General features: G+C 37.2%; 4 protein-coding genes across 5 annotated transcripts; 2 read left to right on the forward strand and 2 right to left on the reverse strand.

Moving 5' to 3' along the window:
• Positions 1–387: 387 nt before the first annotated feature.
• On the forward strand, positions 388–2,904 carry LOC120429264 (zinc finger protein Xfin-like). Of its 2 annotated transcripts, none has more exons than XM_039594500.2 (11): positions 388–517; positions 578–870; positions 933–1,064; positions 1,215–1,442; positions 1,510–1,587; positions 1,645–1,830; positions 1,890–1,973; positions 2,030–2,239; positions 2,309–2,389; positions 2,454–2,621; positions 2,686–2,904. In XM_039594500.2, the coding sequence occupies exons 2-11, from the start codon at positions 580–582 to the stop codon at positions 2,770–2,772; spliced, it is 1,545 nt and encodes a 514-aa protein (XP_039450434.1). In that variant the 5' UTR covers positions 388–517; positions 578–579; the 3' UTR covers positions 2,773–2,904. The 2 variants fall into 2 exon arrangements, with proteins under 2 accessions (XP_039450434.1, XP_039450424.1); XM_039594490.2 differs by having other exon boundaries at positions 405–446; positions 549–870.
• Positions 2,905–7,730: 4,826 nt separating this feature from the next.
• On the forward strand, positions 7,731–14,642 carry LOC120429859 (zinc finger protein Xfin-like). Its single transcript, XM_039594933.2, has 12 exons — positions 7,731–7,886; positions 7,953–8,255; positions 8,323–8,802; positions 8,867–9,088; positions 9,147–9,380; positions 13,308–13,388; positions 13,447–13,629; positions 13,695–13,772; positions 13,831–14,055; positions 14,121–14,201; positions 14,259–14,402; positions 14,466–14,642. Exons 1-12 carry the CDS (start codon positions 7,854–7,856, stop codon positions 14,577–14,579), a joined length of 2,178 nt encoding a protein of 725 aa, XP_039450867.1. The 5' UTR covers positions 7,731–7,853; the 3' UTR covers positions 14,580–14,642.
• A 498-nt stretch (positions 14,643–15,140) lies between these two features.
• On the reverse strand, positions 15,141–15,694 carry LOC120428983 (uncharacterized). Its single transcript, XM_039594124.1, has 2 exons — positions 15,261–15,694; positions 15,141–15,183 (listed from the first exon to the last, which is right to left on the reverse strand). Exons 1-2 carry the CDS (start codon positions 15,692–15,694, stop codon positions 15,141–15,143), a joined length of 477 nt encoding a protein of 158 aa, XP_039450058.1.
• A 4,342-nt stretch (positions 15,695–20,036) lies between these two features.
• Positions 20,037–22,091, reverse strand: LOC120429866 (SET and MYND domain-containing protein 4-like). Its single transcript, XM_039594944.2, has 2 exons — positions 21,642–22,091; positions 20,037–21,580 (listed from the first exon to the last, which is right to left on the reverse strand). The coding sequence occupies exons 1-2, from the start codon at positions 21,995–21,997 to the stop codon at positions 20,188–20,190; spliced, it is 1,749 nt and encodes a 582-aa protein (XP_039450878.1). The 5' UTR covers positions 21,998–22,091; the 3' UTR covers positions 20,037–20,187.
• Positions 22,092–23,363: the final 1,272 nt, after the last annotated feature.

Genomic DNA, 23,363 nt, shown 5'->3' on the forward strand with positions numbered 1-23,363 from the left:
ATTTCAAAAGGGCACATAACTTTTGTAAACAATAGTGTATCCCTTTCACTCAAATGACAGTTTCCATAAGGTGTGAAAGGGACACACTCTAGCCTAAAAAAGTTATGAGCCCTAATGAAACGGCAAGCACGAAATGACCACTTGAAAGCATTTTGTGGAATGGAAAATTGGGTTTGTTTCAACGCAAAATTTGTTAATTATACAAATTATACAAAATAATTCAACAAAAACATTGTTAGATCATACCTCGTACAGGCTGATCGTATAAAATATTTTTCTGTGTGTATGAAAAAGTGGAAAATCGAACTCAGTCCATCATGTTTTTTTTTTCGAGTGTAATGTCCAAAGTGAACCAGAGCCGCCAGAACGCAGCCATTTTTAACAGAGGTAAACAAAACCAAAGATAACAAACTCGCGATGTTTTGTTGTAAACAGTGCTCATAACTGTAAATTTATTAAGAGTTAAATTAAATTCCGAAGTCGAATAATTTGTATAAAACTAATCTAAATTATTACAGTAAGTTTTTGTTTGATTATTTTAAATATAGCAAGTTCAAAAAAGTATTTATTAACACAGAGATGGCAACGGAACAACCTTCCGAAAAGTTGCTTCACGATTCCCTGGTCGTGAAAGAGGAACCTCCGGAGGACGATCCGGAAACCCCGTCTTTCTGCTACGAAACGGTGACCAAGGAGGAAGTCACCCTGGAGGATCCGGCAGAACATGCAACGGAAACCACCTCAAACGAGCTCCCGTTCAAATGTTCCGAGTGCAATAAGTCGTTTGATCATGTTACTAAACTTAACAGATGCGTAAGGAGGCACAACGTAATTAAAGCTGGACTCTTCAAGTGTAGTGTCTGTGAGAAGGTTTGAGTTGTTTTTAATTGGTTATTTGAATATTAGCTGAATTTTATTTTGATTTTTTCTAGTCTTTTGTAAATAACATAGAGCAATCCAGACATGAGCGCGTACACCAGAGAGAACCAGAACCCAAACCACTCCAGAAAAAAACCAAAGCAGGACGGGTCGCCTCTCTAGCCGATTGCAAAATCTGTGGTAAAGTACGTTGATTAGGGTTGCCAATTGGGACCTAAAATTAATTACTGATTTTACTTTATACGCATTACGATTAAGCATAATTTTCAAAGCACAATTACTCTCTTTACGAGAACAAATAGTTTAAAAGAGAAATTAAATTTGAACTTTTGTAGCGCCTGAACAAGACTTCCCTCAAAAGACATGAACTTATATTTCACGAGACGAAAACGGAAAGTGAGAAGCAACCCTCCGAAGATGCCGTCGAATCGTCGCCACAATCAGAAGAAAAGGATGTTCGACCATCGTTGGGAGAAGGTCAGCCCACGGAGGGTCAGCAGAAGAAATTAACGGTCAAAGCTTTGCAAAAACAAAGGGCCGAAAAAAGGAAAAAGTTCTTTCTGGTAAATTGGCTTCATGTCGTTTATCGCATAATTCTTACACCCAACTGAAAATTTGATATTTTTGCAGTCGAAGATCCCTGCTGCTTCGGTAAAGAACCAATCTGTTGGGAATGATGAAAAAGTTGATCGTGCTCAATATTTACAGGTTCGTAAATATATTTTCAAACGATGCGTCTCTTCCTAACTTTGGGATCCATTTTAGTCGTTTTTAGGCAAAAGAGGAACCAGGCTTCCTTATGATCTTTCCAAGCAAGACAAAGACCAAGACGGTTTCTTCAACTGCTCCAAGTGTGAATATAAGACTGAACAACTTAATCTGCTTAGAATTCATTTGCGTGGTCATAAGTCGTTGGAACTTGGCTTGTTCACGTGCGATGTGTGCCAAATGGTCAGCATAGTTTACGTTTTGTCTATTTACAGCAATCTCATAATTTATTTATTTTTTAGTGCTTTAAAACCAATTTGATACTAGTCCGTCATAAAAAGAGTCATGATAAGGGAAATACTTTTGAATGCCATACATGCCACGAGGTTCGCTCCAAGATAATTTTTAATATCGAATTTATTAAACTATTTTGTTTCTCTAGAAATTTATAAACAAATCGGAACTTTTCCTCCATCGGAACGTTCACTCGAAAGTCAAAGTAACAAGGCAATTCTTAGAACAAGTTACCGTGGATGAGAATGGAATTTACACCTGTTCAATATGTGGCAAAACACAAAAAAACCGGAGACATGCCACGAGCCACTTTCGCTTGCACACCTACGACAAGTATAAGTGTGAAATATGTCAGCTGGTTAGTTAAGAAATCGTAAACTGCCCATTGTTTTCATTTGAATAATAATTTCTAACCTTGATTTTAAAGCGCTGCGGTGGTCTCAAGTATTATACACGACACATGGAAACTCACGCAAATCCGAGTTTCACATGTTACACGTGCAACGAGGTAAGTTTGAGGTTTGTAATTCAAATGCGTTAACTTGCGGTTTTTTTTTACCATTTTTCAACAGAAATTTGAAAACAGAAAAGGACTCATCAGACACAAACAGACACACTTCGCTCGTGTACGGGTATTTCTTGGCATCGATGATCTCTATCACTGCACCCGTTGTGAGGAAACATTTCCTAGCAAACAAATTGCCTTAAACCACTTTAAAACGCATCCGTCTCCAATTTTGGTAGGTTCTTATATGGGAAACCAACTTAGAGTGGTATAAATATAAGTTTTTTTTTTGTTTTCAGCAAAAGGAAAGCAACTCTGATGTGAAGCTGCAGTTGCAAACGCACAACGAAGCTGCGAAAGCTCAGGATAACCTCAGCACAACGTAACCGAAAGGATCAATTTCATGGTTTTTCAAATAATAAAATTGATTAATAATTAATAATAGCCAGCCAAAACAGTGTATTATGCCGGCACCGCAATTATCGAAAAATAAACGGAAAACAACATGTTATGCTATTTGGCTCTATCGTAACTGTAATCATTCCTAATGGACTTTGTGTTAGTATTTGCTTCAAAATATTAGATTTTTTCAGGGCTGCGGAGTCGGGTCATGTTTCAAACGACTCCGACTCCGACTCCGACTCCGGCTTTCTCAGATTAGCCGACTCCGACTCCGACTCCGGCTCCGGCTTTCAACAAATGGTTGGCTCCGACTCCGACTCCGACTCCGGCCTACCAACTCTAGCTGACTCCGACTCCGACTCCGACTCCAGCTTTCAACAAATGGTTGGCTCCGACTCCGACTCCACATATTTTTAAAAGTTTCAAAAGTTAGTTAACTATTATAAGACAATTATTTTTAAAACATTGATCAAAGGATTTAAATACTTTCTAACCGTCATGTTTTTCTCAAGAAAAATAAGTTAAGTAAAAGTAAAGTAAAGAAAATAAACGGAAAAAAAGTTTCTAGAAAACAAGTTTTATACGTTATGGATACAGAAATCAAAAAATATCATTTTGAGAAGAAGTTTTGTAAGTAAATTTGGATTTATTTGCTTAACCTCAAATTTGAAAATATTTTTTTCAAAGTTAATAAATTTAAATATTAAATTGTTGTTTTTGAATGAATAACTAAAAGAAACCTGGCCTTAATGATCTATTAAACATTAAAATTCAATTTGCTCACATTCAGGCTTACATTTGTAAGAAGTACAGTGACGGGCACCTTGTTTTCAAATGACAATTTTAAATGAAACATTTTTTTGTTTTTTTTTAAGACGTACATGGACATCACGCCATGGTTGAAAGAGATTATTATTGCAAATCAATGTATCTAAACAATTTCTACGTGGAAAGGACGCTTAAGATGTCATTTTCAAATATCTGTGACATGGAAAATATTTAACCCTGGAAATTTTTAATTTATTTTAATTTTAAAATTTTATATACTTTAAAAAGGAGGCGCACGATACTTCGTAAATCTTCACCTAAAACGAAGCTTTACGAATGATCTTACACCTCCATCAAAATATATGAAAAAACTTAAAATATAATAAAAAACAAATATCCACAAGTAAAATATTGTCTAAATATTGTTTGATTTTGCTTTTTTCTTAATAATATTTGAAAAAATTAAAATCCTATATTTTGTTCTACACATTTTTTATTAGTTTATTTTTGTACTGAATTCTTGAGATTTGTTCAACAATTATTTGCAACAATATCAAAATAGTTTACCTAAAATCAACATCAACATCAACAATCAATGATTATTTAAAAATTTGTTGCAACTTGTTTTGATATTTTTTGTTAGTTTCAATTATTTCAAATGCAACACTTTGATTTTTTGTACTCAGTTATAAACAAAATGCGCATGTTGAGTTCCAAGTAAGAGATTGTTATTATCGTTGATTATTTGTTACAAAAGTTAAACTGTCAGTGACTTTTTTCGATTTGCAAAAACAGTGATTACTATTTATAATCTTTTTATGTACCTCGTAATTTTTTCCTAAAAAATGATTTAACTTAAAACTTCCAAGACATATGCTATCGGGGTAAAAGATGACTGTGTGTGTACTTTTTTCAGAAATAACTGGATGAAATTTCGTCAAATTTGAATTGAAAATGCACATAAATATAGGCAAAAGGAAGCATTCAAGAATCAATTAGATATGTCTGACTACATAACCAATATTTTTTATTATTTTTTAAATTATGATACTACATACTTGGGTAAGAGGTTATCATTTAGTGATTATAGTGTAATAACACAATTAGAGCTTTTCAATCACAATAAAAAGTTTCAAAAACTGATCTGAAATATCAATTAAAAATATAAGATGTTTTGTAAATTAAGCTGTTCTATAGTGAACATTAAAAAAAACATATTTTTTGTTAAATTTAAGATAACTCCGGCTCCGACTCCGACTCCGGGTTATCAGAAATCTTCGGCTCCGACTCCGACTCCGACTCCAGCTTTTAAAATTTAGCCGACTCCGGCTCCGACTCCGACTCCAGCTGTTCGAGTTTTGACGACTCCGACTCCGACTCCGACTCCAGGTCCCCAAAAAGACCCGACTCCACCGACTCCGGCTCCGACTCCGACTCCGACTCCACAGCCCTGGATTTTTTTTTGGTAACGCCTCTCAAGAAAATATTACAGTTCAGTCTGAACTATTTTTTTTAACATGATTAATTCTATACAGTTTCCCATTTTTCGATTTTTTTTTTATTTTTATATTTGGATGAAACTTAGCCCATGGTTTCCCGCAAAATTATATGGCGTCTTGTATCCAGATTTTTGAACGAAGATGGCGTTACGAATGGTGCACGCTCGAAATGTCAAAATCACGCAGTGGTACCAACATTACAAAAAAGTGGCTTGATTGATTGAAAATCGGTCCCGGCAAAAAAGATATGCGTCGCGCCTCGCGACGCCCTAGACGCCATTTGATTTTGCCGGGGCCGATTTTTCGAAAAAAATGCCAAACTTTGAAGGCCTGTACCGAGCTCTAGGGTGCTCCAAATTTCAATGTTATACATACCAAAAGGGACCATCCATAAACCACGTGGACACCTTAGGGGGGGGGGGGGTATGGCGATTGTCCACGGTCCATACAAAAAAGATTTTTTTTTGTATGGACAATTGTCCACGAAGGGGGGGGGGGGGTTCCAAAGAGAGATGAGATTTCCAAAAAAGTGTCCACGTGGTTTATGGATGGTCCCAAAGATGCGCAAGGATCTGGCCTAGAGATCCTAAAAAGGGAGACTGGATGAAGTGAATTTGACGTACCCAAACAGACGCGAGATTGACGTATCCAAACGAGCATTTGCCTTTACGCCCAGTAAAACTTATCAGTGTTGCCAAGCTCAAAACATACGTTGCCAGACCGATTTAGCAAGCTTAGACCAGGTCTCTAATCTGGCCTACACGCCAATGATGTTGGAAATAAACGTTTCTTTGGCCAAAATGCCTCAAAAAGTGTCATTTTTGAAAAAAAACTTTTTTTACGGGTTAAATCCCATTTAAAATTGAAAGGCGGAGCGCCAGCTCCTGTTACGTCCAATCAAGCTCATATTTTGGATTTGGGCTTAGTATGCCCACCGGAACAAACCCTTGAATGCCCGCCAAAAAGTCATTTTTGTTACACTCTAATGTATAACAAGCCTTACCCGAGAAACTTCGTTCTGCATTTTTTACGTTTGTTGACGTTTTTAACTTGTTTGCTCTGTGAACTGTGAACAAAATTTGATTTTACGTTACTTTTCCCATAAAATCTGAAGATTTTCCGGAATCGGTTCCAGAGTGGCCAAAGTTGTAACTTTTTGGCGTAAGAACCTTCCTTTCCTTGGACTTATACGAACCCAACGCAACAAAGAGCACCTCGATCCGACGTTCCGTGTTCAACTGATTCGCGTTCGAACAAAACCATCGAAATTTTTTATATATGGGTCACTCCATCTGAAGCGGAACAGCATTTGAAAATTACCATCTCCGATTCTGCTCAAATTTGGCAGAGCTGTTGAGAATATCAGAACATGCAAAAATCCCGAATTTCATCCAAATCGGACCACCCCCTCCATTTTTGTACCCACCCCAAAAAAACGACTTTTTGGCGATTTTTGAGCGAAACCCCTAACTTCAAACGACGATAACTCAGGAACGACAAATCTTAGAGGGTCGGTCTTAGACTAAATTTTGAAGGAAATTGGACGTAGAATCAATTTCCGTGATCAAAATTTAGATTAAAATATTTTTTCTACCTCTATTGCGCAGTTTATCAGAACATCTCTGGTCAAGGTACAGAATTTCGAATATTCACATGTCCAGTTGATAAATAGCAAATAAATAAAATAAAAAATAATAATTTAAATTACGAGGTATGGTTTCAACATTTGAATGAAAAAGGTGTTTAAAAATACATTGAACGTCTTTACAGTTCCTTTGCAATCTTTAGCTTCCAATATATCTAAGTATTGACAAAATTTTCGTTTTGAAAAAAAAAATAAACTTTTAGCGGTTACATCGGAATTTCATAAAATTTCCAAATAGTTTCAAACTAGCCTAAACAATTTGAATATAATCATATTAGATGATGATCAATGCAGAAAAATGCATTTTAGATGTTTTTTTTTTTCTGAGAAGACTTGCGCACTAAAAGCGTAAATTTGGTGCGGAAACTTGAAGATTGGTGGTCAAATATTGATGAAATGTGTAATTTAAGAGTCTTTTCAAGCATATTCGTAAGTTATTTGATGGATACATACATGAATATATGTATTTTTAGCGTTTTTCATGAAGATAAATCAAAAATAATCAAAAAAAAAATCTTTAAAAACAAGTTTATCTCCCGACGACTTTTTTTCCAATGTGAAAAATATTAGACATGCCGATTTTTAAAATTTCAATATTGTTGGAAAATACACCGTGTAGAGAATTAAAACAAAAGGTTGTGACAAAGAAAAGTTAGCTTTATTGTTATGCACGAGGTTATGCATGTCAAAATCAGCATGCTAAACTTGTAATAGTATGACCCATTTAGGGACCACCCATAAACCACGTGGGCATTTTTTGGTAATCTCAACCCCTCCCCCCCCCATCGTGGACAATTTCCATACAAAGAAATCTTTTTTGTATGGAGCGTGGACAACCGCCAACTATCCCCCCCCCACCCCATAACGTGGTTTGTGGATGGTCCCTTATATAGTTAGCTACTTTACCAATGAGCATAGTCATACATTTTATAGTTATAGTTACTTTTTTTTGTACTTCTTAAACATTGATTTTCTAACGCGGGATTTATCGCGTAACATTAACGGGAATATTTGTTTGAGTGCAGACAACAAACGTCAAAGCGATCGAAGCCGGCTTTAACAGAGGTAAACAAATCAGAAGCTTCGTTAGATTTTGTTGTTTTGCAATAAACACAGCGAAGAACAGAGAATTTAGAAGCAGTTTAATTAGAAAATGAGTTTAATTAAACAAATCAAAATCGTCACCGTAAGTAACTGTTTTGGTTTGGTATTCTGTTTAAAGAAAACAATTGAATTATTTTTGTTTCAACAGTTGGCCAAGGGACAACCCTCCGAACAGACCCACCAGATTCGACTCCTAACGATTGTGAAAGATGATCCTCCAAAGGACGCGTCGGAAGTGTCGTCTTTCTGCTACGAAACGGTGACCAAGGAGGAAGTGATCCTCGACGAACACCCGGAACCTGTGAGCGAAGAACCTCCAGCGGAAATCCCCAACGAGCTCAAATGTTCCGAGTGCAAGCGAACGTTTGGCAAACTTTCGAACCTTCAAGCATGTTTAAGAAAGCACAAAGCAATCAGACTTGAACTGTACAAGTGTCGATACTGTGGGAGGGTTGGTTAATTTTTAATGTTTTTGAGTTTTTTCAACTTTAAATTAACGTTTTTGATAACGCTTCTAGTGTTTCGGCACAAAGTTTGACAATGAAAGGCATGAGGGAGTCCACAAGAAGGGAATGCAACCCGCGGTAGATGTTTCCACGGTTATTCCCGTTCCGGAACCAGACGTGTCTGTTAGCGTAACACAAACGGTACCATTTGAAGAGGACCTGCTGCTTGAGGATTTCGAAGAGGCGATTCCGATGTCAAAAATAGCGGTGGAAAAGGCTGACAAAGCGGTGGTGGCGGCGGCGGAACCGCTCACGGATGAAAGTAGCTCGACGTTTTGCTACGAAACGGTGATTAAGGAAGAGCTGATCATTGAGGATGATGCGTTTGGCGACTCGGTGGTCGAAGACGAGCCGGAAGAAGCATCTCGGTGTACGTTGAGTGTGGGTCAACCCTTGGAGGATGAGGCCAGAACAGAGCAGGAGGGAGATTTCGATGAATCGCTGGACGAACAAAGTGCACCGGAGCGGTTGAAGTGCGACAAGTGCCAGATGGTGAGAATGGATGATTCATTTGAAGAATTATTTTGATTAGATTGTGCTTGATTCTTCTTTTCAGATATTTTATAAAAGATATCACTTGCAAATGCATTATAAAACCCACAACCCAGTCGTGATGAGACCAATGTACGAAGAATTGCTGGTTCGTAATCAAGATACTAACAATTACACTTGTTCGTTCTGCGAGACTTTTTGCTCAACTCGAGACAAGGCGTTAGCTCATGTGCAAAAGCACATATATGTCATCGATGGTAACTATCAGTGTTCAATCTGCGGTTTGGTAAGCATTTTAAATTTTAAACATCTCTTCAATAATTAATGAAAATCCCTATGTAAAGCGATGCGGAGGGCAGGTCGAGCACCTGAACCACAAAAAGACTCACACGAACTCGTCCGAGCCGGTGGCGCTTCCAACAGAGGCGGAAGATTCCCACATGGAGTTTGATTTTTCCAGTAGAGTCGCTTGCGAAAAGTCGGATCTGCCACTGCACTGTAAAACGTGCAACGTGTTCTTCAGCAATGCGACAAACTTCACCATTCACCTGTGGAAGTCTACGCTGAGAATTTTTCGGGTAAGTTACAAGAGGTACCTTACTGATCTACGTATAATTGTCTTATGAGCAAAAATCCATATAAGTCTGCATATTTGAATATTCAATACATAATCCATATTCAATATTGATTTGCTGAACGATTTTGTGTCTTCGGCAAAGTGATATGTTTTAAAATGTGATTTTTGGATAATTTTAAATCCTAAAAAAAATCTGAACCGTTTAGAAAAAAATTGTAATTTAAATTTGTAAACAAAAAAAAGATTTTTCTAAAAAATTGCTACGTTTTTTTTCAGACACTTCCGTTTAGTAAGATTTTGAAGAAACAATAGAATTGTTTTCATTTCAAAGTGGCACCAAAATAGACCCTAATTTTCAAATACTTATGTCTCAAGCTGGTATAAGACTATGACAAACAAACAAAATTGCACTTTTTGACAGTTTGCCTGCTTTGGTTGTTTGCAGAAATGTCAGCCTGCATACATTTTAAATTGTTTGCGATTTTGCCGTAAACAAGTTTGGCGAGTTGGTTTGTTTGTTTTTCATAGTCTGCCTTAGTACCTGCTTTAGAAACCATGGCTTGTGACCATTAAATTAGTTCTCGAGTATTTTCGCAAAATACGGTATTTAGTTAAAATTTAAAATCCCAACAAAAAAAATATAAAAAAGTGAAAAAGAACAAAATTTCACAACGTTTGAAACCCATATTTGAGTATTTTCAAAAAAAAAAAAAAACAAATACGGTATTTGCAAAAAAATTAGGATTTTTAATGTTAGTAATAATGAACTATCATTATCAAATTATGCCAAATGTAGTGATTTTTTTTTTGAAAATACTGAAATTTTCACAAAATACCGTATTTTTTTGAATTACTCAAAATTTAAAAATTTCAAATATGACGCAACATTTTGTATGAGGCATACACAATTTGAATGTATGTATGAAGCAAAATTTCGCTTTGTATTGCATATTTTGAAAATTGAAGTATTTTAGAAAATTATGGTATTTCGTGATATGTTTTTTTTTTTAAAGAAGCTTGAGTAAAGTGAAAAAGCATACAAAGTTTCGCTTCGTTTGATACACATATTGCAAATTATAAAAAAATGGAGTATTTCGAAAAATACGGTATTTTGTAAAAAAATCAGTATTTAGAAAAACTATAATAGATTGCAAAAGCATACAAAATTTCACTACGCTTGAAAACCATATTGCATAATTTGAAAATTTGAGTACCTTCGAAAAAATACGGTACTTTGTGAATACAACTCAAAAAAAAATAATAATAAAAAAGCATTTAACATTTTAATTCAAAAATTTGTGTATTTTCGAAAAAATGGGGTATTTTGTATTCTATACAAATTTCAGTATCTTCAAAAAAAAAAAAAAAACCTCTAATGAAATAAAAAAAGCATAAAATTTTTGCTTCGTTTGATACCCATATTTAGGGTTAGTGATTTTTACGCTCAAAAATTGCAAATTTCAAGGGGACCTTAATTTTAAAATACCAAATTTCACGGACATTTCGCGGAACGTAAAAAATGTTAATATAACTCTGATAATCTAATGTTAAAATTACTGAAACTACGTTTTAGGGTGCATTTTCATAACCCCAGAATTCTTGTTTCTTGCTGCTGAATTCTTGTCAAACCGGTTCCGGACCGGTGCAAAGTTGCATTCAATTTTATAGCAACGCAGCCAAAACGGGGTGCGTTCGCTGAAAAATGCCGAGAAATATCATGCTTCTGTCAAAACCAGCTGGTGAAAAACGGAAAACACACCACCGCACACAAAGATGTGATTTTTGATTTTGATAAAAATTGGTTTATGATTAAAGAATTGTGCATTGCGGGCTGTATGGCGGCAAGAGGAAAAAAAAATCCGGAGACCAGGATCGTCCAACTTTGCAAACAAAACGCTGCCCCCCAAAACATGCACCACATTTGTGCCCCAAATGGCCTACGGCGCAAATCTCAATGGAGGCAGGTCTACAAACACATCGACGAGTGCTTCTCCGAACTCGCCTAAGCCCTCGAAAATGGTCCAGCTCTGTCCGCCCAACCCGGTCGGCCACGCCGCCGTCTTTATCGCCATCGGTCAACTCGTTGCCGAACAGCTCAAGCACGATTTCTTCCCCCAGGCAATCGCCTCCACCTACCGTGGCCACTTCGGCGGCTATCCGGTTACATTCGCCGCTTACCAAAACGGCGTCCAAAAGTGGAAAGATTTCGAAAACTTGACCGCCTTGCAAAATATGAAAGCAGCCAGCTTTCTTAGCCGTCAGTGCTCTGACATAGCAAAGGAAAAAAAAAAAAAGCAACCAGCTCGAAAATGTACACAAACATCTGTCAAATCCGTTATAGCACGAATTTTTGTTCGCTATAAATCATTCTTGCTCGACATGAATTGAATTCTTGTAAGACAAGAATTGAATTGTTGTCGAACAAGAATTCAATTGTTGCTTCGCTCACCTCGAATTTTTAACATCAGTTTTTTCAAGTATTTTATGATGAATTCAAAAAAAAGTTATGTAGGTGAGCTTTTTTTGAGTAAGCAAGCATGTTTCTGAGATTTTTCGTCAAAAATAATGCGAAAGTATCTGCAAAATAATTGTTGTCAAAATTGAACCGGTAACATGAATTCAAGAACAAAAATTCTGGGGTTATGAAAATGCACCCTTATGCTTCATAATATATTATTTTACAACTAAAAAAAATCTTCACTCCATTTTTCAAGGTGACACAAAAAACTTTTCCTAATTTCCTAAAAAGTATCCACGTGATTTATGGGTGGGCTCTATATATATTTCAATAGGCAAAAATAATTTAATCTGTAACGAAATCTTCAAAATTTTATTCAAACAAAAAAAGTGGTATTTTTTAACTTCCACGGAAACCATCTACCCAAAATAATCAAATATCATGAAAATTGAACAGGACTCAGAAAAAATCCGAAATGGTCTTGAAAGGTGATTTCATAATACAAATCATCAATTCAAATAAAGGGAAGAGACTATTTAGTGTTACTTTTACATGAATGTGTGCTTTTAAATAATTTCTAAAAATAAATAAATTCAATTAAAAAAATTCATTTAAAAATCAATATTTCAAAAACATCATAATATTTCACTCAATTTTATCAAGTTTGGTAAAAAAAGAAAAAAAAATGTAAACATTTAAACTTTTTGCTATAAGAAGAACTGCGATCAATGACATCATCCTTGTGATAACTCGATGATTCCAAGAATATGTTTTTTTAATTTGACTGATTTATGCTAACATTATTTAAGTATTTGCAGCATCCACCTCTCAGTAAATGCATTTCATTTTAAAACTAATGAAATTTTCTTAAAAGACTTAATGGCTGCAATATTTATTATGTTGTTATTTCAAAGAATTGATTTCAGAAAATTCATAAACTTCACGGGATTTCACGGAAATCTTCAAATTTCACGAATTTCACGCTGTCCGCGAATTCGTGAAAATTCACTAACCCTACCCATATTGCATGTTTTGAAAATTTGAGTAAATACGGTAATATGCGAAAATTTTAGTATTTTCCAAAAAAAAACCAATAAATTGAATTTTGAGTATTTTCGAAAAATACGGTATTTTTTGGACAATTTGAGTACATATTTAATATTGTTTATACTTTGAAACTTACTAGGTTTTCATAAAATATATTCTTAGTGGAAGCATTGAAAATGAACATGACATGGTTGAAATAAGTCGATTTTAAAGATTAAAAAATGAGTTATCGTTCATTGTCGGCGATAAGATTATCACCGATAGAATTATCGAAATAACGATAGATCATCGTTATCGTCCCGACGATATCGTTATCGTCAGACGATAATATTATCGACGATAATGTTATCGATTAACAACCTTGAAATTTAGATTGTTACAAATTGCCCCTCTGAGATGTTAAAAGTATATTTATTTTTACAGGCAAAGGTCGCCGCTGCTGCAATTGCAGAGGATCAATCTGTTCGTAGTAAGAAACAAGTTGTTATAGCTAAAAAACCAAAGGTTAGTTGAAATTATTCTAGACGTTGACCTGTTTCTAACTTTCTTAATACATTTTCAGAAAATTCCAGCAAAAAAGAAACCCGTCATTCGGGATCGCGTGAAAGTTGTCACAAAAGAAACTGGTCCCTTCAGCTGTTTAAAGTGTGATTACAAAACCACTAAGAAACAATTGTTCTTGGACCACAACCGTGGTCACAGGGCGATCGAGCTTGGCTTGTTCAAGTGCGATTTGTGCGGAACGGTTAGTACAGTCTTATTTCTGTCTAATTAATGCATTGTTATCTGATTTTATTTTTTTCCCCCTAGCGCGTGAGAAACAGAAGACAGCTAGTTCTGCATGCAAAAGTTCATGAAAAATTGCTTGAGTGTCAAACGTGCCACGAGGTATGCTTGATTTTTGTTTTTTTGTTGTCTAAGTTTTTAAATCCCGTTGCTTTTATAGACATTCGAAACCCGGACTAAGCTTCGACGGCATCTGGTTACCCACTCGAAGAACGAGGTAACGATCCAATTTTTGGAAAAAGTAACCGAGGATGAGAAGGGCACTTACACCTGTACAGTGTGCGGTAAAACAGACATGTTTATTCGGAAATACGCCTATGTTCACTTTCGCACACACGTGCTAAACGAAACCAAAGCCAAGAACGTGTGTGAAATATGCCAAAAGGTTAGTAAAAATACTCGATATAGCTTAATGTGTTGAACGCATTGGCTTTCTTTCTAAACTTTCAGCCCTGCCTCAGCAGCTACTCTCTCAGACTTCACATGCAAACTCACCAAAAGCTGCGTTTCACGTGCAGCACATGCAAGCAGGTAAGCAAAGAGCAACAATTAACACGAACGAGTTTAACTTTCTTCATCTCCCAACAGAAATTTAAAACCAGAAAGGCCCTAATGAAGCATAGAATGGTACACAGACGCAACGACACGTTCCAATGTACGCAGTGTGACCGAGCGTTTCCTACGCGGCAAATGGCCGTCAAACACTTTCGAGTGCATCTGCCCTCGAAATCGGTATGTTTTTACGAGTGATTTGACTTCCAAACGGTTTAGTTAAAAGTTTGTACTGTTTTTCAGAAAACGAAGAGTAAATCTCAACCAGTGCGTGCAGAACCAACACGAAGCTCAAATCGAAGGAAATCCACAAGGGTCAGTGGTGTGAGCAGGGAAGATAAGAATAAGCGTTCATAACACGATTCGATAATATCATTTGCTACAACAATAAAGTAAACCTTTCAGATCGCAACCGTAGGGAGCGTTTTTTAATTACGTTACGCAAAAATTTGAATTCCTGGACCCCCTCTCTCGTAACAAAATTGTCATTCAAACTTTGAAAATGTTCTATGGATTGTAACACAGCCATAACAATTGGCAAAAAAATAAATCCAAAAAAGAAATTAAAATATTTAGAAATTTGGATATGAAATCTTAAATAAAATTTAACCTTTTTTTTTTTTTTTTGCTTAAAATTATTTATTTGGCTTCTTGTTAATACATTTTTGGGCCAGGTTTAATCTTCTTAACTTCTTCTTCTTTTCCAACAAGTTGTAGCAGTTTTTTGTATCTGCATAAATAAAACATGGTTCTTTCGTTATTTGAAGTGGATTTTCGTTTTCGTTGCTGCTGTTGATTGCGGTGTATGGTGTTTGTAGTTCGTTTTCGTGTCTATCTTGAAACGATAAATCGGGTGCGTTATCGTTGTCAATCTTCTTTTCTGGTTCTGTTGTTTTCACGGTGTCGTCTTCGTCTTCTTCATCTGATCTGGTGCTGTTGCTGTCCATGTGTTTTGATGCGACTGTGCATTTTTGCCCCGCATGTAGTTTTTGGGAACAATAGCGACACGTCTTAATTTGTTCTTTATGAACAATGTACGCCGATAGACCCTCAATCTTGACGAATGAAGGTATCGGCTTTTTGATTTTCATCCGCACGACCCTCACCCCGTTCGGGATACCGGGGAAGAAGTCGCGCCATACCTCGTTGTGGATTGAAGTTATCTCCCCGTATTGTTGTAGTTGATCCTCGATGAGATGATTTGGCATTCGAGGTGGCAAATCGTGGACTTTAACCTCGATAGTGCCATCCTCCACGTAGATCGGAATTAGGAACCGCTTCTTCTCATGCACAATGAAGTGCTTTGAATTGTGGTCCCTAGCGATGCGGAAAGCTTGTTCTGGCGTTGTTGTCTCGATGATGACCTGATTCCTCGACACGTTCACCTGCAGGTTACGCACCGACGACAGGTCCAGTTTGACTTGCTGCTGCAGAAAGTTCTGGATTGTCCCCAATTCGGGAACCGCTGGCATGACATTAAAGTCAAAAACCAGGGAGTTCTGGCGAAAAGTTTTCATTTCGTTTGGCACTAGAACAATGAACGACCTTGGGCCGCAACAGTCTCACAGAAGAAAGCGAACAGTTCACGAGCGCAAATGCGACCGCTTTGGCTGAGTGTAGAATAGCGACTGTAAAATTTAACCTTAAGGAAGTCGCGTGTTTTCGCCTTTCTTAAAAGTGCCCTTACAAACTGTGTACACTGAAAGAAATCAACATAGTAAAATCAAATGCTTTTTCACGTGAGCTACTCCAAAAAGCAACACGATAATTTCACATGCTTTTCCCTTGACTCTCACATGCTTTTAATGTGAGATGAATGTGGAAATCACTCAGCACCAGCTGATCGCTGGCCAAAAACAAATTCATTCCCATTTCGCATGGTGTTCACGTGAGATGCAAATGAATTGCACATCGATTCGCCCCAATCGACTTATCCTTTGATTTTGATTTGAAAGTCACGTGAGATTCAAATGAATTGAATTTGATTTGCCCCAATCGACATTTCCTTTGGTTTTGAAGTGAGAAGTCACGTTAGAATCATATGTTTATGTTTAGACAGTGATTTCATAAAGTAAGATGGCGAGAAAGCAAATGCTCATTGTTTGAGCTCTAATTTAAAAAATGGAAAAATTATGGTAGGTACTAATTTACTTTTATTTATAGAAACGGTAATTAATAAAATACATATTTCATCACTTTTCCAGGGAATAGAGTTCCGGAATTTAATTTCTTAGGAAAAATACGGCCAGCCGAGGAAAAAAGGCGTTCTGTGACAAGTTCTGGGAGCAGTTGCCGCCAGTGCTGATTCCCGCGATGGCCACAAAGTACACAACCATCCTGGCGTGGCCGGAAGGAGCTGCTATTCTTATGTGAATTGGGTCCTAAAATGAAGTTTAAATTTGTGATATTATTGCTCATAACGATAAAGCTTATTTTTCTGAGTACAATGACCCTTTGTACGACCACAAAGAGTTTAAAATGGATTTTTAAATCAATTTTGAAAAATTAACCTCACGGTCCTTCTTGACAGCAAAGCTCCTACTTGACAGCTCGTTCCAAGGGGACCATAGTTGATCCATCGAAATAATGTTGTCTTGTCAAAAAAAATTTTTGCTTTAAAATGAAAAAAAATTATCAGAAATGGTTTTTAATCGTGTTTTTTACCGTTGTACATAAAAATTGACATAGGGCTTTAGTACCCAATTGATGCTTTTTAACATTGACAAAAAATGGCTCGGATCCGCACCGTCGTCATCGTCATTAAAAATGGAAGAAAACAAATAAGACGAGTGACGTGATTTTTTTTCTGTTTTATTGTATGACATTATTGAGCTAAAGGGTGTAAAAATATAAATTTAAAAAAGCAATAAATATATTTTATTACGACCAAAAAATCACATGAAATCGAATGTAATTTCATTTAACAATCACAAGAACATCATTTCAATTTCAAGTGTGTCGCCACGTTAAGTTCACGTGTTTTTCTATTGAATTTACCACGTCGCGCGATGAGAATTTTCGAAGTGATTTGCACATGACATTCACATGCCATGTCGTATGGGGCAGATTCACGTGTGAAACATGTGATATTGCTGTGCGCCTTTCTTTCAGTGTACAAAGTACACGTACGTGACCTCCGATGGGTTTTAAATTAAAAAATTTAAACAATAAAAAAGATTGTAATATTTATAAATTTAAAAATCTTACAAAACCATAAATCTACGGATTTGAAAATTTAAATACAGTTTGTACTTGATGATTCTCGCTAAAGAGACACACAAAAAAATCGAAACACGAAATTTGTATTATTTTTTTCTCAAAATTTCTCTATCCTGAAATATGACTCCAAAAATACTCCAATAATATCAGATTTTGTGTAATCTATGACGGTGACAAAAATAATATCACTTGAGAATTTAACCCCTTCCCGCCCAGAGCAAAATCGAGATTTTTTTACGTTCTTGTACATTACTTGTAATCAGATCGACCAAATTACATGAAATTTTAATGATTATAAGTTAACATTCTATATAAACTAATGAGCCAGGTTAAAGAAATGCATGGTTGCAGAGAGATTTAATTTTGAACACAAAAAATAGTGGAGCTCTGGAGTAACCATGGGCGTTAGAGGGTTAAGAACTCTGCAGTTCTTCATTTCAAAAGGATCTGTAATTAAGAATTCAGTAAATTAGGAATTTTGAAATTCAGGGATTTTCTAATTTAGAAATTCATGAATTGAAGTATTTAAGAATTTGAGAGTTTAAGAATTAAAGATTTTAAGAATTTAAGAGTTTAATAATTTATTAGTTTAAAAATTCAATAATTTAAGAATAAAGGAATTTAGGAGTTTAATAATTTAATAATTGAAAAAATCAATAATTTGAGAATTTAGGAACTAAAGTTTTTTATTTGAGAATTTATGAGCATTTATGAATTTAAACAATTGATCATTTGAGAATGTATATTTTTTTGTTCTCTTGGTTGTTTTCAATTTTCAATTCAATTCAATTTTAATACAATTCTTAGTTGTCGGTTAACAAAAGTTTTTGTAAGTGCAGTACATAGTTTTGGGAGATCCTTACAGCTGTGACTTATACATTTATCTCAATGGATGGAAGTAAAGTTACGTTATACTTAATCCACCCTTAGGTGGTTGGTGCCTTCTTCACATTTATAGGGTAATGCTATCCAAAATAGATACAAAAGAGCGGACCTTTCAGTATTCTATCAACTTGATTCATTATTCATACCATCAGATTGGGTAGTCAGATCTTCATAATTCAGGGCACTTATGTGCTTATAACTTTTGATAGGGTTGTCAGATCTGCAATTTATTGAACTCGTTGGAAAGGTCTTTTGATCACCACTCCAACGACAGGTCGCATGGTGGATCCGGACAACGTTTTTACAGAAATATATGAGATCCGGCCTCTAAAAAGTTCATAAATAACACTTATGTGCTTATAACTTTTGATAGGGTTGTCAGATCTTCAATCTTTTGAGCTCGTTGGAAAGGCCATTCGAATACCTAAATGTATAACATGACGGGGTTTCTTACAAAAACCACCCTTTTTACAATCTTCCGGACTTTTGTCAGAATCGTTTTTTTAGCATAACTTTTGAAGTACTAACTTTATAATTTTCAATAGCGACTTATGGGACCTCAAGACGGATCGAATGAGACCAATACGGTCCAAATCGGTTCAGCCAGTGCCGAGATAATTCAGTGCAATTTTTTTTATCAACATCCCACCACACACACAGACATTTGCTCAGAATGTGATTCTGAGTCGATAAGTATACGTGAAGGTGGGTCTAGGAGGTGAAATTAAGAATTTCGTTTTTCGAGTGATTTTATAGCCTTTCCTCAGTAAGGTGAAGGAAGGCAAAAACGAAACGGAAAACAGGAAAACTCTCGCAAAAAAACCGTTGCTGTTTTTAACTTGCAATTTTTAGAATTTTCAATTTTGACTTTTTAAATTATTTGAATTTTAAAATTTAATTTGTTTTTTATTATTTTTAAATTCCTAAATTTGTTTGTTTTGAATTTTATATTTTTAAATTTATTAATTTATGAAATTTCGTATATTTGAATTTTTGAATATTTTAATGTTTGTATTTTTAAATTTTTAGGTTAGATAACTATGAAAATCAAAAATGTTTGAATATCAGAAACTTTGAATTTTGAATATTGGAACTCTCAGTTTTGAATGTTTTGATCTTTTAATTTTTCCCCAAGAATGCTGAAATCCAGAAAAATATCACCCTACGGAATACTAAAAATCTGGAGCAACATTTGAAAGAGCGCTTTAAAATATTTAAAGCCTTTTAATCTTAAATATAAAAAAAATTTATAGAGATGGTGTTTTTTTTTATTTCAGTGTATTTTTTTTGTCCAGAAAACCCAAAAACTATTTAAATAACGCCCTTTTCAAATGTAATTGACAAGTGTAATTGGCTCCATAAACACAAAAATGGCTTAAATAAGGCTAGGATAACATGTCTTCAAAGTTTTATTGAAATCGGAGAGGGTCCGATACAACCGATTCCCTATTTTGCATGGAATTGCCCTAGATCGATTTGTGTTTGTGACTGAAGGTGGTATTAGACTATGACAAACAAACAAACAAACTCGCACCTTTTCGTGTTTGACAGTTTGCCACACTTGCTTGCGGCAAACTCACAAACAAGACTTAATGAATGCAGGCTGACGTTTCTGCAACTGTCAAAATGTGCCAATTTTTTTTTTGTTTACTGTAGTCTAATAACTCCTTGATTTCCAAAGATGAGACTAAAAAATACATTTTATTTTATGAGTTGTTTAGCAAAAAATCACTTTTAATTCATCAACAAAAATTAATACAACATTTCGGTATCTTATCAGGTCGCTGTTCGATTTCCGATTTCAAAATCAGGAGAATGTAATCAACATGAATAGTAAAGAAAGTAAGAAAAAGACGTCCACTTACAGGCCACGATCAACCTGCTCCAGCGCCTCCGAACGCATCTTGTTGGCCCACTCGTTCATCAGCGCCTCGTAAAGAATATCGGTGAATCCTTGCAGCACAGAGCAGAACGACTCGTTCGGATGGGTGTGCGCGTATTTCTTGATAAACTGCTGCACGGCGTTCATCTTGGCTGCGAGCGGAGCCAAATCGTCAGCGATGACCTTCGAGCAGGTGCGCAGGTCCCGAATGCCATGCTCGTCCAGGCGCTTTTGGGTGGCCAGCCAGCGCTTGAGCCGGGCCGGATTGCAGGCCACGCAGTCGCACTGAAACAGGAACAAACTCATGGTGCTGTCCTGTTTGGCTTTGTCACCGTTTTTGTACCAGACGGGGCCGTACGAGAAGAAGATTTGCTCACCCTTGGCGATCGGTTTGAGCGCGACCATTTTGAAGTGGCTCATGCGGGGGATCGCGTACACGTTCGGATCGCACGAATGGTTGATGATGGAGGCGATCGGGAAGAGGGGCGCGTTGGCTTCGTCCCAGAAGAACATGCTTGCCTGCAGGCAGATCTGTTTGTAGTCCATGAAACAGCGGAGCATAAACTTTTGCTGGTCTTCGGTGACGATCAGGGCTCGAACGGCGGGACTTTGCATGTAGACGGTGAAGTAGATGGACGCGGTGAACATGAAGCGCCTGTAGTTTTTCTCTTCCTTCTTGGTGACCTTGACCTGGTTCAGATTCTTGAAAACCTCCAGGGCGTTATACCCGTTGGAGTAGTCCACGTCCATCGGGTTCGATCCGGATCGCTTCTGCGCTTCGCACACCTTTTGCATTTCATCGACGTTGTCTCCGAACAGGGTCAGCCCGTAGAGGAACATCCTCGGTCCCAGGGCCACGATGCTCGTGTACAAGTGGTTCAGCTTCTCCTTGATGCCACACTCAAAACGGTGCAGGGTTCTCTTGTCCTCCTGGCGGCACTTATCGCTGCAGTACATGACCGAAGCACAATCCGAACACGGGATCAGGTTGAACAGCTTGGATTCACCGCAAAAGTGGCAGTGCAGATACTGGTACTGTGGATCGCTCATCGTCATGAATACCTTCTCCTTCATCAGCACGTCCCCCGGTCGGAAGCTTCGCTCAGCCACCATGGCACGTCCGTACGCCGGAACCTCCGTCATCCGCAGACCTTTTGCCATAAAGGGAATCTTCGAATCGGTCTCGACGTTCATCGCGAACCGAGGATTCGGAACGGATACTTGGGACATGCCTGCGGCAATCTGCTGCCGACAGTTCTGCTCCCGAGCAGCCAACTTCGGTTCCAACTTGACCGGACAGTTGTGCTTCCGGGCCAACGCGATGTTCAGCAAACAAATCTCGTAATCGCCGTGCTCGTAGCAAATCGCCGACCTGCAAGAAGTAAACAATCATTCCAGTAAACCATCCCCACAAAATCAATGCCCCAACTCACCGATTGGCGAACCCAATCCCAAGCTCCTCCGAGCCCGGTTCCGCCCAGCAAATACTTTCGTTGTACTTCTCCGCCGCCTCGTCCAGTACGCGGTCCGCATAGTACCGATTGCCCTCCTGCCGAACAGCCACAGCCTTGGCGTTGCTCTTGGCCCGCTCCGGAACATCATCCACCCGGGGGCCGTTTTCGAGCACGTGGCGCCACGTGGACTCCAGGTCCATCTTGCGGCCGCCAGTACTGGCCAGGAACTCGCGGTGGTACCGTTCGATCGCGAAATCAAAGTCCGCGTGAACGTCCGGCCGACCCCTGGCCCGGGTTAGGATGTGGTCCTGCAGCGAGGCGATGTTGATTTCCATCGTGGCGAGAATCTTTTTTTTCGGAGCACCGGAACAGGTCTGCCTTCGCGTCTCGAGCGCACGAACGATGTTTGCGCGCCAAAAATGTTGTTTTCGGTTAACTGTTCTACAAAGTGTTATACACGGTCTCAACTGTCATGTGAATAGTGCTGCCAGACGATTTTAAAAAGATTTCAAGCAGAACAATGTAAATGGGCACAAAACCGTAGTGTAATGAGTCTGATAAAAAAATAGTTCACGAGCGAGGCGCTAATCAATTAGCTAATTGGGTACTAAAGCCCTATGTCAATTTTTATGTACAACGGTAAAAAACACGATTAAAAACCATTTCTGATCACTATTTTTCATTTTAATGCAAAAATTTTTTTTGACAAGACAACATTTTTTCGGTGGATCAACTATGGTCCCCTTGGAACGAGCTGTCAAGTAGGAGCTTTTCTGTCAAGAAGGACCGCGAGGTTAATTTTTCAAAATTGAGTTAAAAATCCATTTTAAACACTTTGTGGTCGTACAAAGGGTCATTGTACTCAGAAAAATAAGCTTTATCGCTGTAAACAATAATATCAGCAATCTATGCTTCATTTTAGGACCCAATTGGGTACTAAAGCCCTATGTCAATTTTTATGTACAACGGTAAAAAAACACGATTAAAAACCATTTCTGATCACTATTTTTAATTTTAATGCAAATTTTATTTTTGACCAGACAACATTTTTTCGATGGATCAACTATGGTCCCCTTGGAACGAGCTGTCAAGTAGGAGCTTTTCTGTCAAGAAGGACCGCGAGGTTAATTTTTCAAAATTGATTTAAAAATCCATTTTAAACTCATTGTGGTCGTACAAAGGGTCATTGTACTCAGAAAAATAAGCTTTATCGCTGTAAACAATAATATCAGCAATCTATGCTTCATTTTAGGACCCAATTAACCAAAATCAGCTCTAATTAATTAGAAAAAAATAGTTGATTAACTGTGTCTCGCTCCTCGCTTTCGCTTTTTTTTTAAATATTATTTTCATCATTACTCAAGTTTTTGACAGAAGGTATCATCATTCTGAAAGATAAAATGTCAAATAAGGCACAAATCTAGTGTTTTTGCCTTCCTCACCTCAATGAGGAAAGGCTATAAAATCACTCAAAAAATGAACTCCTTTATTCGACCTCGTAGATCCACCTTCACGTATACCTATCGAATCAGAATCAAATTCTGAACGAATGTCTGTGCGTGTGTCTGGATGTGAGTCTGTGCACCGAAAAATATGCACACGATTATCTCCGGAATGGATGCACCGATTTGGACCATGTTGGTCTCATTCGATCCGTCTAGGGGTCCCACAAGACCCTAGTTAATATTATGAAGTTTAGAA

The sequence above is a fragment of the Culex pipiens genome, chromosome 2, assembly GCF_016801865.2.
Source record: "Culex pipiens pallens isolate TS chromosome 2, TS_CPP_V2, whole genome shotgun sequence".
Classification (NCBI taxonomy): domain Eukaryota; kingdom Metazoa; phylum Arthropoda; class Insecta; order Diptera; family Culicidae; genus Culex; species Culex pipiens.